Raw genomic sequence first — 12,606 nt, forward strand, 5'->3', positions numbered from 1 at the left:
GGTAAAAGCCTATGACTCTTCCTTTAGCTGCTTTCCCATCTTTCTGAATGCATTGTTTTGGGTCATCTTCTATCCCAAAATCTTATTTGAGCCTCAAAATGTTTCCAAATTGAGAGTAAAAATCTTCTGCAAATCAAACAAGCAAAACCATTGAAAATTCACCTGTAGTGGTTCATGACAGCATATAAGTCATCAGCTCCATAGCCAAGATGTAAGAACTTTCCAGAAGCACTCCTGCAGGTGGACTAGTGCAAAGTAAGTTACATTAACCTGATCCATCCTTAAAGAGGATGTAAACTAACCTGACTTCATGTTTACATAGACTAAGAGCATAGACACAATCTATTAAGATATTTCAGTCATGGGCACCATAACCTACAATTAAAAAGAGGTAACAAGTAGCTGAGAAGGTAACTTTTTAAGCCTCTTTAGCTAGAATTGTAAAAGCCTGCCTCACTCTACAACATACTGTCCTCTGTCTTCTTTCCTCTCACGCTTGTCTAGTAATACACAAAGGCTCTTTCAGCTTTATTTTTCATGACAGTATTTCAATACTATCTTCCCAGAAGTCAGAACACTGAAAATCAGTCATATGACTATTTAGTCTGCTTGCAAAAGCAGGCAAAATTGACCCCTTTTTTTTGCAACCATATGCGCCCCTCCCAACATGCTGTTCACTGCAACACTTCTACCAATTCAAAGCAGCATCTCACATTTCTCTCATGTAAATCATCTTTTGGTTAGAAGTTTTTACCAGGTACATTACCTTAGTCTTCCACACAGGATATGAATTGCACACTTAAGTCTTTCTAGATATCCATTATAAAACATTATTTTTTTCTCATTGATGTTTACAGCTCCTCTCAATACTTACATTCACAAACAAAACTAAATTAAGTAGCCTTTTCTTCTATGAGGTAGGCTGAAGGATGCAGACTTGTTCTATTACACAGTCACCTTAAGAGACCAGGTATTCACAACAAAACAACAACCCACCAAAAAAACCCAGAACCCCCCCTCACCCTGGAGATCAACACTTGACCCCAATAATCCATGAACTCTTGAACATGATAAAATCTAGTTGCCACATGATTCTAAAAAGAGGAGGGCAGGCAGACAGTTTAGAAACAAGCACTACAAGAGAGCCAAGAGAGATGTTCTCTAGAAATGTGATTCAAGCAGGACACTAACAGCCTGGAGAAATCACAACTTCACCCCAGGAAGGACTTTCAGAAAGTCTAAAGGAGACAATGACATATGAGCAAAAATGTGTTAATGTTTAAGAGTTCGCAAGCTCATCTTATAGCAGCTCTTCTTTAACTTTCTCTCCTTTAACATTAACTAGAACCCAGGCTAAACAAACAAACAAACAGCTGGAATAACTTCCACTGATTAAATTTTTTTAGTAAACATACTTCATATGCTTGGCACCTTAAAATTGATTTGTAAGGTCAATTTGGCTATGGCAAGCATGTGTTTCTGCTCATTTCTTACACAATGATCTCAGCCAGTCTAGAAGCCCATAGAGGAAACAACTGTGAAGGACCCAATAAGAGTTTATAGATAAAGGGAAAAAAAAAGGGTTGGAAGAAACTTCAGAAAATGTTTTTCAGCATTAATACAAAAAAAAAAAATCCCCTGTAGGAAGAAATATCTGTGCAGAAACTATGAGCACCAGCTAAGACAAGAAATTAGGAAGAAGAGGCAAACATTATGATTGTTTAAGAAATAAAATGAACAGCTTATACTTACCAGATTATCAGTTTCTGGATCTTCACAGAAAAACGGTTTCCCTTCTTTCTCCTGCTTCCTTACAAAATTTTCAATATCTACATCAAAACTAGCAGAAGTTGTGCCTTCTGAACCTTGTGTAGATTGTTCACATTTTTCAAATAATAATGCTAACAAGGGAAATAGTGGGTGCCTAGAATAAGAGTTAAAATATATAAGTATTTCACTTACACATACACCACTGAAAAACTAAATATCTACCTCATGTAAGGTAACAGGCACTTGTGCAAGAAGTAGAAAAACAAGACTTGGAAAAGACTGCATGTAACACAATTGGCTATAGCAGAACATGATGAAAGCTTGTTTTTTCATTTTCATTTACTGTACAATCTAGATACAAGCAGTGCAGTAAAATATTTAAATAAACAACAATCACAAGCTACAAAGCTATGGCATATTGCTTTATTTACTGTAATTGAGTGGCAAGAGATACATTAATACAGTGCATTAGAAATGGGGATTAGCAGTTACAAATAGGATGAATACATATTTAAATAATCAAATCTGATAATTCACTTATTCTTCAATGTGGGTCTTATTTACATATCACAAAATGCCTTATAGATTGATAAAACTGAGAATGGTAGATAGGCTGTACTCAGAGGCCTCCTATGTAATCATTTAGACTGGCTCAGAGCAGAACTATGATTTTGTTATCCACTTATTTGGAGACTTGTGCTATGCCTTTTTGCTTCAGTTTTCACCTGCTCACTGACAGTAATTACAACTTTATAAAGCAATTAAAAAGAAAGAACACTGAAAGCTCATCAAAACTGCACTTACTGCTCAGCACAGCACTTAATATTGGAAGATTTCAAAATATGATTTTTTTACATCAACATTTAATCCAGTTTGAGCTAACTACTGGGCAATAGATTGTCACCCCTAAAGAAAAGGGAGTAAAGACTGATAATCACAATAAAAATTAAACACGACATTTAAGATAAAAGCTACAGTATGAAAAATAGTGATCATAGTTCAACAGCCCGAATAACTTGCTAAATTACACTTGCTCCTTCAATGAGGCTATCTTTAGAATAACTTTGATACTATACTGAAGTATAAGCAATCCCACAACAAGGGGAAGGTTTTCTTGGGTAAAGACTGATAACAAAACTAATTTGATCTGATTCTTTCCCTGCAAACTACTGAGACAAATAACCAAGAGATCATCTGATTTTAATCTGCCTGTTGTTTAAAAACAAAAACAAAAAACAACTCTACCCTTCAAAAGACAGAACGCAAGTCCACTACTACCTGTAAATAGCCTGCTTGTCTGCATCCATTGGAGTTTGAGATTCTACAGGGGCAGGACTCACCCCTTCTGCATCAGTTTCAGAGCAGTTTGGATCTTGTTCAGTTTTTAATTCTGTTACTACTTGCATCTGTAGAAAAAGGAGGATAAGTTATTAGTAAATCTGTGTGCTTGACATAAAATAAGTGTACTGTTTTCTAAGGAAATAGCAACGCAAAGGGCTACCAAATTGCCAGAAGGTTGGTATGACTTGGCAGTTGCACAAAAAACATAAGCAGTAACAAAAAAACTCTTTTAATCTTTGACACTTTTTGAAGGGTAAAGGTCACTTCAAGTTTCAGCACTCAGCTTTAAAATGGGAATGACAGATATCAGTGAATTGTTAAAACATTTCATCTCTCAAGTGGCTATTTTTGGAATAGGCTAGAGTACATTGCTCCAAAAACTTTATGAGGATGCCTGCATAAAGAGCCTTTATGATGAAAACAACAGGAAGGAAAGTTTCTACTCCGAGTTTTCTTTCTCAGTCCTTACTGTAGATTATAGCATGATACTGAAGCAAAGAGATTCTGAAACTAGTTTTTCTTGTCCGTTAAAATGTCCACTTTCTTATAGAGAACTAAAATATTCTATGTCTTACCAATCTTTCAGTGATCAGGAACATAACTTCCACTGAGTTTTAGCACTCAAATTTACATACTGAGGTAACAAGTTAGGAATATCAAGCTATGGAAAAAAACAGCAGTAACTACATCTACAAATCCATTTAACAAAAAGATTTATGCGATTTGTGAGGAAACAAAATCTAAGCAACTGCCTTTAAAAAGTATTTTTATAAGTCATATGTATGCCAGCTTATCTAAATGCAACTCACATATTCATACACAACAAATTTAATCACCTCATGTAAAAGATGTCAGTCTAAAATGATAAATTTGCATGAGAGTGAAAAACGACCAATCTGGACTGGTGGTCTGAAATAAGTGGAGCAATAGGAACTGCAATATTAAGGTAGGGAGGGAAAAAAAAAGGGGGGGGGGAATAGCAGAAATTCCTCTGAAAAACTTTAAAAATATACATATTTTTAAAATATTACTGAAAAGAATACAAAGTCCTATTAAATTTCCTAAAGACTATGTAATTGCACAGTCACATTGATAGTGTTGAAGAAAACTTCACATGAATATTGTTTATCATACTGGGGTCAACAACAGCTTAATTTCCACATTATTTTTCCATTAGCAGTGCATCTAGTTGAACGCTACTCTTCCCCTCTTCTGAGGAAGAGCCTTTTGGCTTCTTCTTCTTCTGGCTTTTTCCTGTTCACCCTCTACCCCTCCAGATGTTAATACCCACTCTATTCAACTGTTTGTCTACAAAAACAGATTTTTTCACCAGATCTACTTCAGAGCACCATCACACAATCTGCCAGCACTGGAACAACACCACAGAGCCAGAGCCTCTACCTAGCACATCCTAAATTACACTAGGTGGCTGGGAATACATTGGAGGTGCTTTTAAGGCTTGGCAATGGATTTTCCATCACTTCCAAGATAAAAAATCCTTTAGGCTAAAAGTTATCTTATGGAACCTGACCCCTGAGAGTCATAGCTTCCCTTCAAAAAAGCAAACAAACCAACCAAAAGAAACAGCCTTGGTTTTCTCCCCTTTGAACACTGGCTACATCCATACAAAGAAAACAAGTCACTGCAATCTTCTTCTACTTTAAGCCTAACACATTTTATTTTGATCAGAAAAGAGATGCTATTCTACATATCACCACGCAGTCAGAATTAACGCCTTCAGAAATGAACTTAGTGTACAGAAGGCATTCATCTCCCATCTTTTCCCATGAAATACATCGTGTCACCTCTCAGGAACGACTCCTCGAGGGAAAAGCTGGCCTCCAAAACCTTGCTGAGAATCTGACTCTGATAGAATTTCATCTATTTCCACACAACATACGCAAAAGAAATTTACACTATCCCAGCAAGGGACTGAGAGAACTGAAAGGCTTGTGCTTTATGACCTGACAGGGCCAAGCCACCTTCTAGCTAAACAGGAAACTAAGTAAATGACAAAGTATCCTACCCAGCAGAGCATCCTGCTTTGCAGAAAGCTTCCTCAGCAAGCACAGATGATTTTTATGCCAGAGTGCCTGCAAAAAGATGTAACTAGTGAACTCATTTCTTGGCTAGTGACAGGAAGGAGGGGCAAACTAAAAGGGGATGACTCATATAAGCGATTATAAATGTTGAGCCATACGTCTGCAGAATTTGAAGGTGGAGGAGATCTTACTGGAAAAAGGAAATAGCTCCCTTATAACTGCAAGCTATTTTTTGTGGGTCATTTCCAAAGTACAGAAGAAGCAGGCACCAAAATTACCTGCCGATCTGGGTCACTGAATGCTTAAGATACAAAACAAATGGAAAGAAAACTCTCTCTTCCCAATTTGTTCTTTACAAAAGCATGCATTACTTTAACTAACATGTTAGAGGAAGGCATGTATTTTCTGGGGAATAAAGTAAAAGATGTAAGGTAGGTGAGAGGAGAACAAGAAATTAGAAATCCAATAAAAGCTGTAAACAAACATACAAAATAGGTAAACCCAGACTGCATTCAGATAAACATCTGTTTGAGAGATGGAAGTAGCTGCTGTTTTTCTTCTGACTGCTCGCCACTGTTGCCATCTGCTGACAGAAGTACTTGTATTTACTGCTTAGGGCTGACACATAGTAACATAAAAATGGGTCTTCAGAGTACAGGCCAGGGCATGAGTTGTCTCCAGCTAAGAGTATTTTAATTTAGTAATGCAAATTGTTGCAATATACAGCTTGTTGTACAAAAAAGAAACATCATGACCAGACATACCTGGAAGAGAGTATTTCATTATTCTAGCTGGTTTTAACAAAAATAAAAGCATGGAAGACCACTGACCAACATTTTAATTTTAATTATTAATTTTAATGAGGTTATTGAGCAAAGTATTTTACCAGTTTTTAGTCTGCAGCATGACTGCAGCAACTCAAATGAAGTCATTGCCATATAATTCTAGATAACTAAATTTATACTTCACTTGCTCAAGACCAACATGTCTATCACTGCCTAGATGTCATTGTGAATGCAGAAGCACAAGAGCACAAAAGTCCATACACAAAATATTAAGAATAACCATTTGACTTTCCTAAAAATAGCAACATTACAGCAAGGGACAAATCATCTAGGGCAGCATCAGAGGAAAAACTCTTTGTCTAACCATTTTCCAGAAGTTAAGCAAAGTTATGCAAGGCCTAGCTAAGCCTTTAATACAAGTGTCCAAGTATTAAAGCATGTTAGTTTGTCACTTTAAAGATCTTGTTTTTACAACCAAATGAGATACTTAAACAATGCCAAAGCAGGCACTAAAGAAAAGGCACTACATCTTTCTCTTGCTAACCGTATTAATTCATAGAGAAAGAAAAAACACACTTACCTGTTGTCCATCTTGATAGTTGTCTATACTTAATGTCTGTGTTGCCATCATGGTTAATAAAATGTTAATTATGTCAAACCATCGTAAGTGAGAACAAATATTCTAAAAAAAGTAAAAGATGTCAGTTACAAAAGTTACTTAGAATACAGTTTCACAAGATGAAAAATTACTAAGATTTATGCACAAAAAATCTGTTAGTTTATTGACAATTAAATAGTTATGTGCATTTTCTCAAGAAAATGCCATGCTGGAAATCACAGCAGGTTTCATCAATAAAGAGTTCATTGTACCATTTCATATTTTAACTCAAGATTTTTACTATAAGGATGAGGTCTTGTTACACTCACAAACTTCAGGTAAAGCTAAGCATGTATTTTTGCACTACTTCAACTAACTTATTATAAGGTCATATATAAAACAAGAGCTAAGATTTATGTTTCTGTGTTTCAAAAAGGCTAACAACACATTGAACATTACAATAACTGAAATAATTATAGTCTACAACTGGCACTCCAAATGCAAAAAGTGTTCAGAAATACTCTATTTACTCATGAGTATGAATCCTATATACTAAAATGCTTGAAATTATCTTCAGAAATCTAAGTCTCAAATCATTTCTGAAATCCGAAGTTTACTATCTAAGCCATATAAGCACCAGCAAAGAATGGAACAATGCCTAACTATCTTTAAACAACTGGGCCTATATGACTACATATTTTCAAAAGTGACTTAGGAATTCAGAAGTCTCATTTTTATAGATATTTGATGCTTTGAAAATATTAATTCTAGTGGTATTTACGATACATGCAGTTTATGTATGGCATTTCCTCTAAGCATTAGCTGCAGTGTGGAGCCTAGATGAGTTAAATATTTTTAAGACTTATGTTCAAAAAAAAAAAAAAAATTTTTTTTAGTGTAACATTACCATTAGATAAAGTTTATCTAACAATTTACATTTCACTTTCTTGGCAGATTATCAGGCATTACAACCAAAACTGCATAATTCATTAAGCCATTACTGTTAAATATTATCACAGCACTCAATTTTCCTTGACAAGTAGCAGTCCTAAGGCTTTAGCTGCTATAAAAATATACATTATAAAAAAAAAAAAAAAAAAAAGAAGACAGAGCTCATGTCTTGTAGAAGATCGCATCCAGGAACTACTTCCAGGTTTTCTGCTCTCTTCCACTTATGCCAGTAACACAGAACTAGGTATTAGAATTTTCACCAGCTAAAGATCTGACCCTAAAACTATTTTTTTGTAACGTGTTTAATCACTACAAAATGTTTCAATTGTTTTCAAATCTTCCCTTCACCATTGTATACAACTGCCTCGTGTGACCATTTTGAAGAGCAATTTGTATATTCTGGATATTTTTCCCTATAGTTTAGAACAGTCTCAAGTAAAACGTTTCATTTAGGAAACATTAGGACAGACTTCAAGATTCCCTTCTCTGTTTACTTAACAGTTTCAGGCACACAGACAAATCATAACTCCTCAGGACAAACTTTGAGCCTTACTTTGCACACAACTATTCCAAATGGGTTTCCTAAGCATAACTGCCATACCCTTTTTTACAGCTTTAAGATCAGAGTAGTTCATCATGACCGTACAACTGTGGCTTCCTTTACAATCCAGCTTATTGTCTTTTGCTCACATTCTTTAATCAAGCTGTTGGTCTTTGGGAGTCTATGCCACCTCATGCAAACAAAGTATCTTGGGAAACACCAGTACGAACAGACAGAGCAGATCTTGGTTCTGGCACTAGGCCAGGTGCTTGCATCATTTCTATCTGTGGACAACATGCACATACCATCTTAAAGTGGTTTGTGGACCATTAGACAAAAGATATGCTACAGTCTGCGAACTCCTATCCTAGAATTTTTTTTTTTTTTTTTAAGAATATAATTTACAGAAGAAGAGGGTAGACACTGCATTTAGATTCTAATAGCTTTAGTGGAAGTATTTTCTGGTTGTAGTTTGGAGGTAATAAATAGCTCACAAGAACAGAGTCCTTTCCAATGTTTTAGTTCAAAATGGCACAAGTCTCCTAAGAACAGCCTGGCAGAAACTGTACCCTCACAAGCCAAAACCCTCACATGAAAACACTGTGAGATTGTGGTGCTTGAGTATATTTTTAACATACACCAAAAATAAAATATTAGTACATTAGTTAAAGTATCTCTAGTCAAAATGTTAATATTCTATTTTTTTCTTTTTTGTTTACACAAGCTGGAGATGAGGAAGACACTAATATCCTTTCTGCCATACAGCTTTACTAGTCTTTCTGGATTTCCCCATGACACACACTTAGCTATGTTATCACTAAACAAAAAACATCAACAGAACAGACAAAGTCCCATCTTTAAACTCATGTTAATACTAGTATAAAGAATACCTTTTCAGATTTTTATACAAGCTTTCTCCTCAGACTACTACAACAGCCTGCTAGCATCATCCCCCCAGCGGGGGTGAGGGGGATTTCACAATCTTTATATTTTCTTAGGAAAAGATGAAGCTCCTTTTAATTCACCTAGGCAACTCTGAATACTCTTTCTTGCATTTTACACTTCCACCAACATTCTGTCTTTTACCTTTAACATACAACACTCTTTCCCAGCTTACAGCTTCCTCTCTACTGTCTGCTTTCTAAAATGTGAAATTATACAGTAAATAACTTATGATAAATTCTAATGCTACCTTTTTTAAAAAAAAATCTAAAACAGATCATGAAATACCTTGTCATTTTAGTAATCATCTGATCTGCTCTCTCAAATGCTGCTCTACGATTTAGCTTAGCTTAACTATGCTCCCAGTTCAGCCACGGAAACATGTTTAGCTTTGCAAAACTCAGGATTTCATTTTGTATGTTTCCTATTAATACTTTCTTTTTTGCCAAAACTGAACTCTTGTTATGACTTAGTCACATGACTATTAATCACACACAAATATATAAGCTTTATTCTACCTCCAGTTTCTACATAGTTGCCATTAATATTAATGAGAAAATGATGAAAAGACTGATCACAGAAGGCCCCCGCAGAAAAAAGGCAAGTTAAGTCAATACTTGCTACCTGTATATATTTTCCTCTCAAAACAAAGTGCAAACAAAATGTTTTCACCTTATGCAAACACTGCAAGGAAAGAAATCCAATAAAATAGAAAATAAAAAAGAATCATAAAAACAGAAACTTCTTAAGTGAGCCTTCACCTATTTTCTGGAGATTTAGCTCAAAAAACACTTGAGTTCTTTTACAGCTTTTAACCCAAACATATTAAATAACATGAATAAACTACATGAATGTCATTTACAGTGTTTTACTATTGCATTATGGAACCAAAAATAACAAGAAACATTTCAAAGTTCTTGCTACGTTTGTCTTGGTTTTATAACTTGAATCCCACTGTGAACTGTATTTGCTGAAGGGCCCCACTGAGCTTGAAGGGCTTTCATAGACTCAAGTTAACTGTCATTCAGTATCTATTTCTATATCAGCATCTATTTCTTTGAAACTCCCAAAATTTACTGATTTCTCCACCAAAAGAAAAAGAAAAAACTAGGGAAGAGAAGACATAAATGCTCTTACTGATAGAAGTATATCATAATTTTTTTTTTTATAGTTCTCAATCATTCTATGTTAAAGTTTAAATCAGCATTTCCCACAACAGCAAAGTGCAAGTATCCTTCCAAAAACTGCTTTTCTCTTTCCCAAAGGGCATAGATCTTATTTCTTACTGTGATATCAGAAGTACAAACCAGACTATCCTCAAAGTTAAAACAGAACTTTTAATAAACAAAAATCATTTGGACATGTCAAATTAATCAAGTAACATGAAAAACAGTAAATGTTATTTAGTGATTATTATAGAAGTTTAAGAAGTTCCTCACAAAAGGCTATCAAAGAAAATTGTAGCCGTGGGAGAAAGATAAAGCTCTTAGTCAGAAATGAGGAAATAGGAAAGAGGTTTAAGCATGGTCTCTTTAGAGTATCTCAAAGTTAACAGATCTGTGAAATAATATTAGTGACCCAAAGAACAACATGAAGAGGGAAGCAACAAGATCTGAAAGTAACACATTTAAACTGTTGAAGATGATAAAACATGGCAAGAATTTCAGGGGAATCAAACAAGTTGGACTGACCCTTCTGTCCAGATTCCCATACAGAAGAGACATTTCAAATTTGGACCCCCCCCCCCCCCCCCCAGGCCATACGAAGGAAGGAAGAGGTGCACAATTTTGAGCTAGATCCATAGATTATTTCACCCAGAAGGGCTTTAGCCCTATCCAGAATAGCTGAAAAGAATTCTATATGGGTATAGCCTTTATTTCCCATAAGAGCTTTGCTTCTGACTTATAATTACAGAAGAGGAAGATTAAGCTATTAGCAAGATAGCAACTGATGAAATTTAGTGAAGATGACTACTGCAAATCAAGAACAAATTGAGCTAATCACATACTTAAACTGAGGCAATTAACTGAGGAATTACTGTGGTTGACTAAAGAGAAATATCTCCTCATTATCCAGTAGTAGTAACAAACTGTGTTAAAGAAAAATGACCGAAAAGGTATTTATTCGTTTGACTTTTATAATCTAACTTAGCATACAGTTCTAGTTAGCAGATACACAGCCTAAGCAGATGTTCATTCTGTAAACAATGATGCTAGCTGAAGCTCCTATCACTCCCAGATGTTTATCACTGCCACCCTGCCAGAGTTAATTATTTCCACAGCTCTACCACTGAGCTCACAAGAACATGTGAATGATTTCTGATCCTTTTTACATATAGTCAGCCAGGCTAGTTCAACCCACTGTTAAAAAGTGGCTATGATATAAACCAGCTGACTTTGTCTGAAGCACATTGCTGTGCACTCATACAACCCCTGCTCTTGGCTGACCTATTAGTGTGGTAATTTCTGGCTCATGCATGGTGATTTTCAACTCACAGCAGGACCATCTTTAACCAGAACAGCTATATCGAATACTATATGGCTTACAGTATCTGAAGTAGGCCTAAGCACACAGGACTTCTGGACAACTATGCTTTAAAAATTCCAATTATTCTTCCTGAGAGAAATTGAGAGTAGAAGGAAAACAGTGCATTTGTGTTGCATTCAAAGAGTTACAAATAACAAAACCTGAGGCTGAGAGAGTCAGTCAGCTTGATTCATGCAGAACAAAATTAACTCTTATTTTATTTATTTTGTAAACAAAAAGTGAGGAAAATTCAAGGGAATGTTTAAGGTCATGTAAACTGGAAGCTGATACATGAATTGTATTCAGAAACTCCACTGACATCTGTGGCAAAAGAATTCATAAAAGCACTACGTTCTGCAAAACAAAGTGAAAGGAAAAAAATGCAAGCTTTTAATAAAAATAAGTGCGAACCTGTAAGATGCAGTAGAAAGAAGCAGCTAAATTAAGGGAAGTAATCATAATTAGAAACATGAAAACTTTGTGCAAGTTAAGAGTATCTAAGAAAAAAGATTAAAGGTGATCTGAAACATGTACACAAAGTGATTACTTAACGTACATCACTCCTCACTTGGTCTACTTACTCCTTCATAATTAAAAGAAAGGGGACCACCCAGTAATGTTAACATAAGGTGCAAGTAAGCAGTTGGAGTTCAGTAATATCATTTTTAAGATATACAAGCTACAACAGATGTTTGTATGAGATATAAATAGTTATGCTCCAGGGTATAAACCAACCACTAATTGTCTTAGGGTTGTGAAGAAACTACCCAACAGACTTGTTAACACGTAATTGTTCCTTATAATCTTTTTCCCTATATACCTTCTTTTGAAGTACTTAGCATTAACTACAGTTAGAGAAAAACTGGTGATTGGAAGATTCAGTATGGCTATTTGTCCATTCTTATTTACTTAAGTACTGACATTTGCTGTATAACATACATCCTTATATTCACATACAAAACAGAACAGAAACAAAATCAAAACAAGCCTGTTTGACACATGAAAAGTATCTAGAACTGGCTTCACTTTTCATCAAAAGATGTAATGAAATTTGTTTCCACTGCACACCATTTTCTAAAGGAGACAACACACTGGCTGTGAGAAAGCTGC

General features: G+C 35.3%; 1 protein-coding gene across 4 annotated transcripts in view; it reads right to left on the reverse strand.

Annotated features, from left to right (window-relative positions):
• PKNOX1 (PBX/knotted 1 homeobox 1) overlaps positions 1 to 12,606 on the reverse strand; it is a 44,847-nt gene that overhangs the window by 21,082 nt on the left and 11,159 nt on the right. For all 4 annotated transcript variants that reach the window (XM_067298302.1, XM_067298280.1, XM_013941647.2 and 1 more), the window contains 3 exons: positions 6,519 to 6,620; positions 3,049 to 3,176; positions 1,753 to 1,924 (listed from right to left, as the gene is read on the reverse strand). In XM_067298302.1, coding sequence (XP_067154403.1) covers positions 1,753 to 1,924; positions 3,049 to 3,176; positions 6,519 to 6,569 — 351 coding nt within the window. In that variant the 5' untranslated portion in view covers positions 6,570 to 6,620. The remainder of the gene's footprint in view (positions 1 to 1,752; positions 1,925 to 3,048; positions 3,177 to 6,518; positions 6,621 to 12,606) is intronic.

Source organism: Apteryx mantelli, chromosome 1 (genome assembly GCF_036417845.1).
Source record: "Apteryx mantelli isolate bAptMan1 chromosome 1, bAptMan1.hap1, whole genome shotgun sequence".
NCBI lineage: Eukaryota > Metazoa > Chordata > Aves > Apterygiformes > Apterygidae > Apteryx > Apteryx mantelli.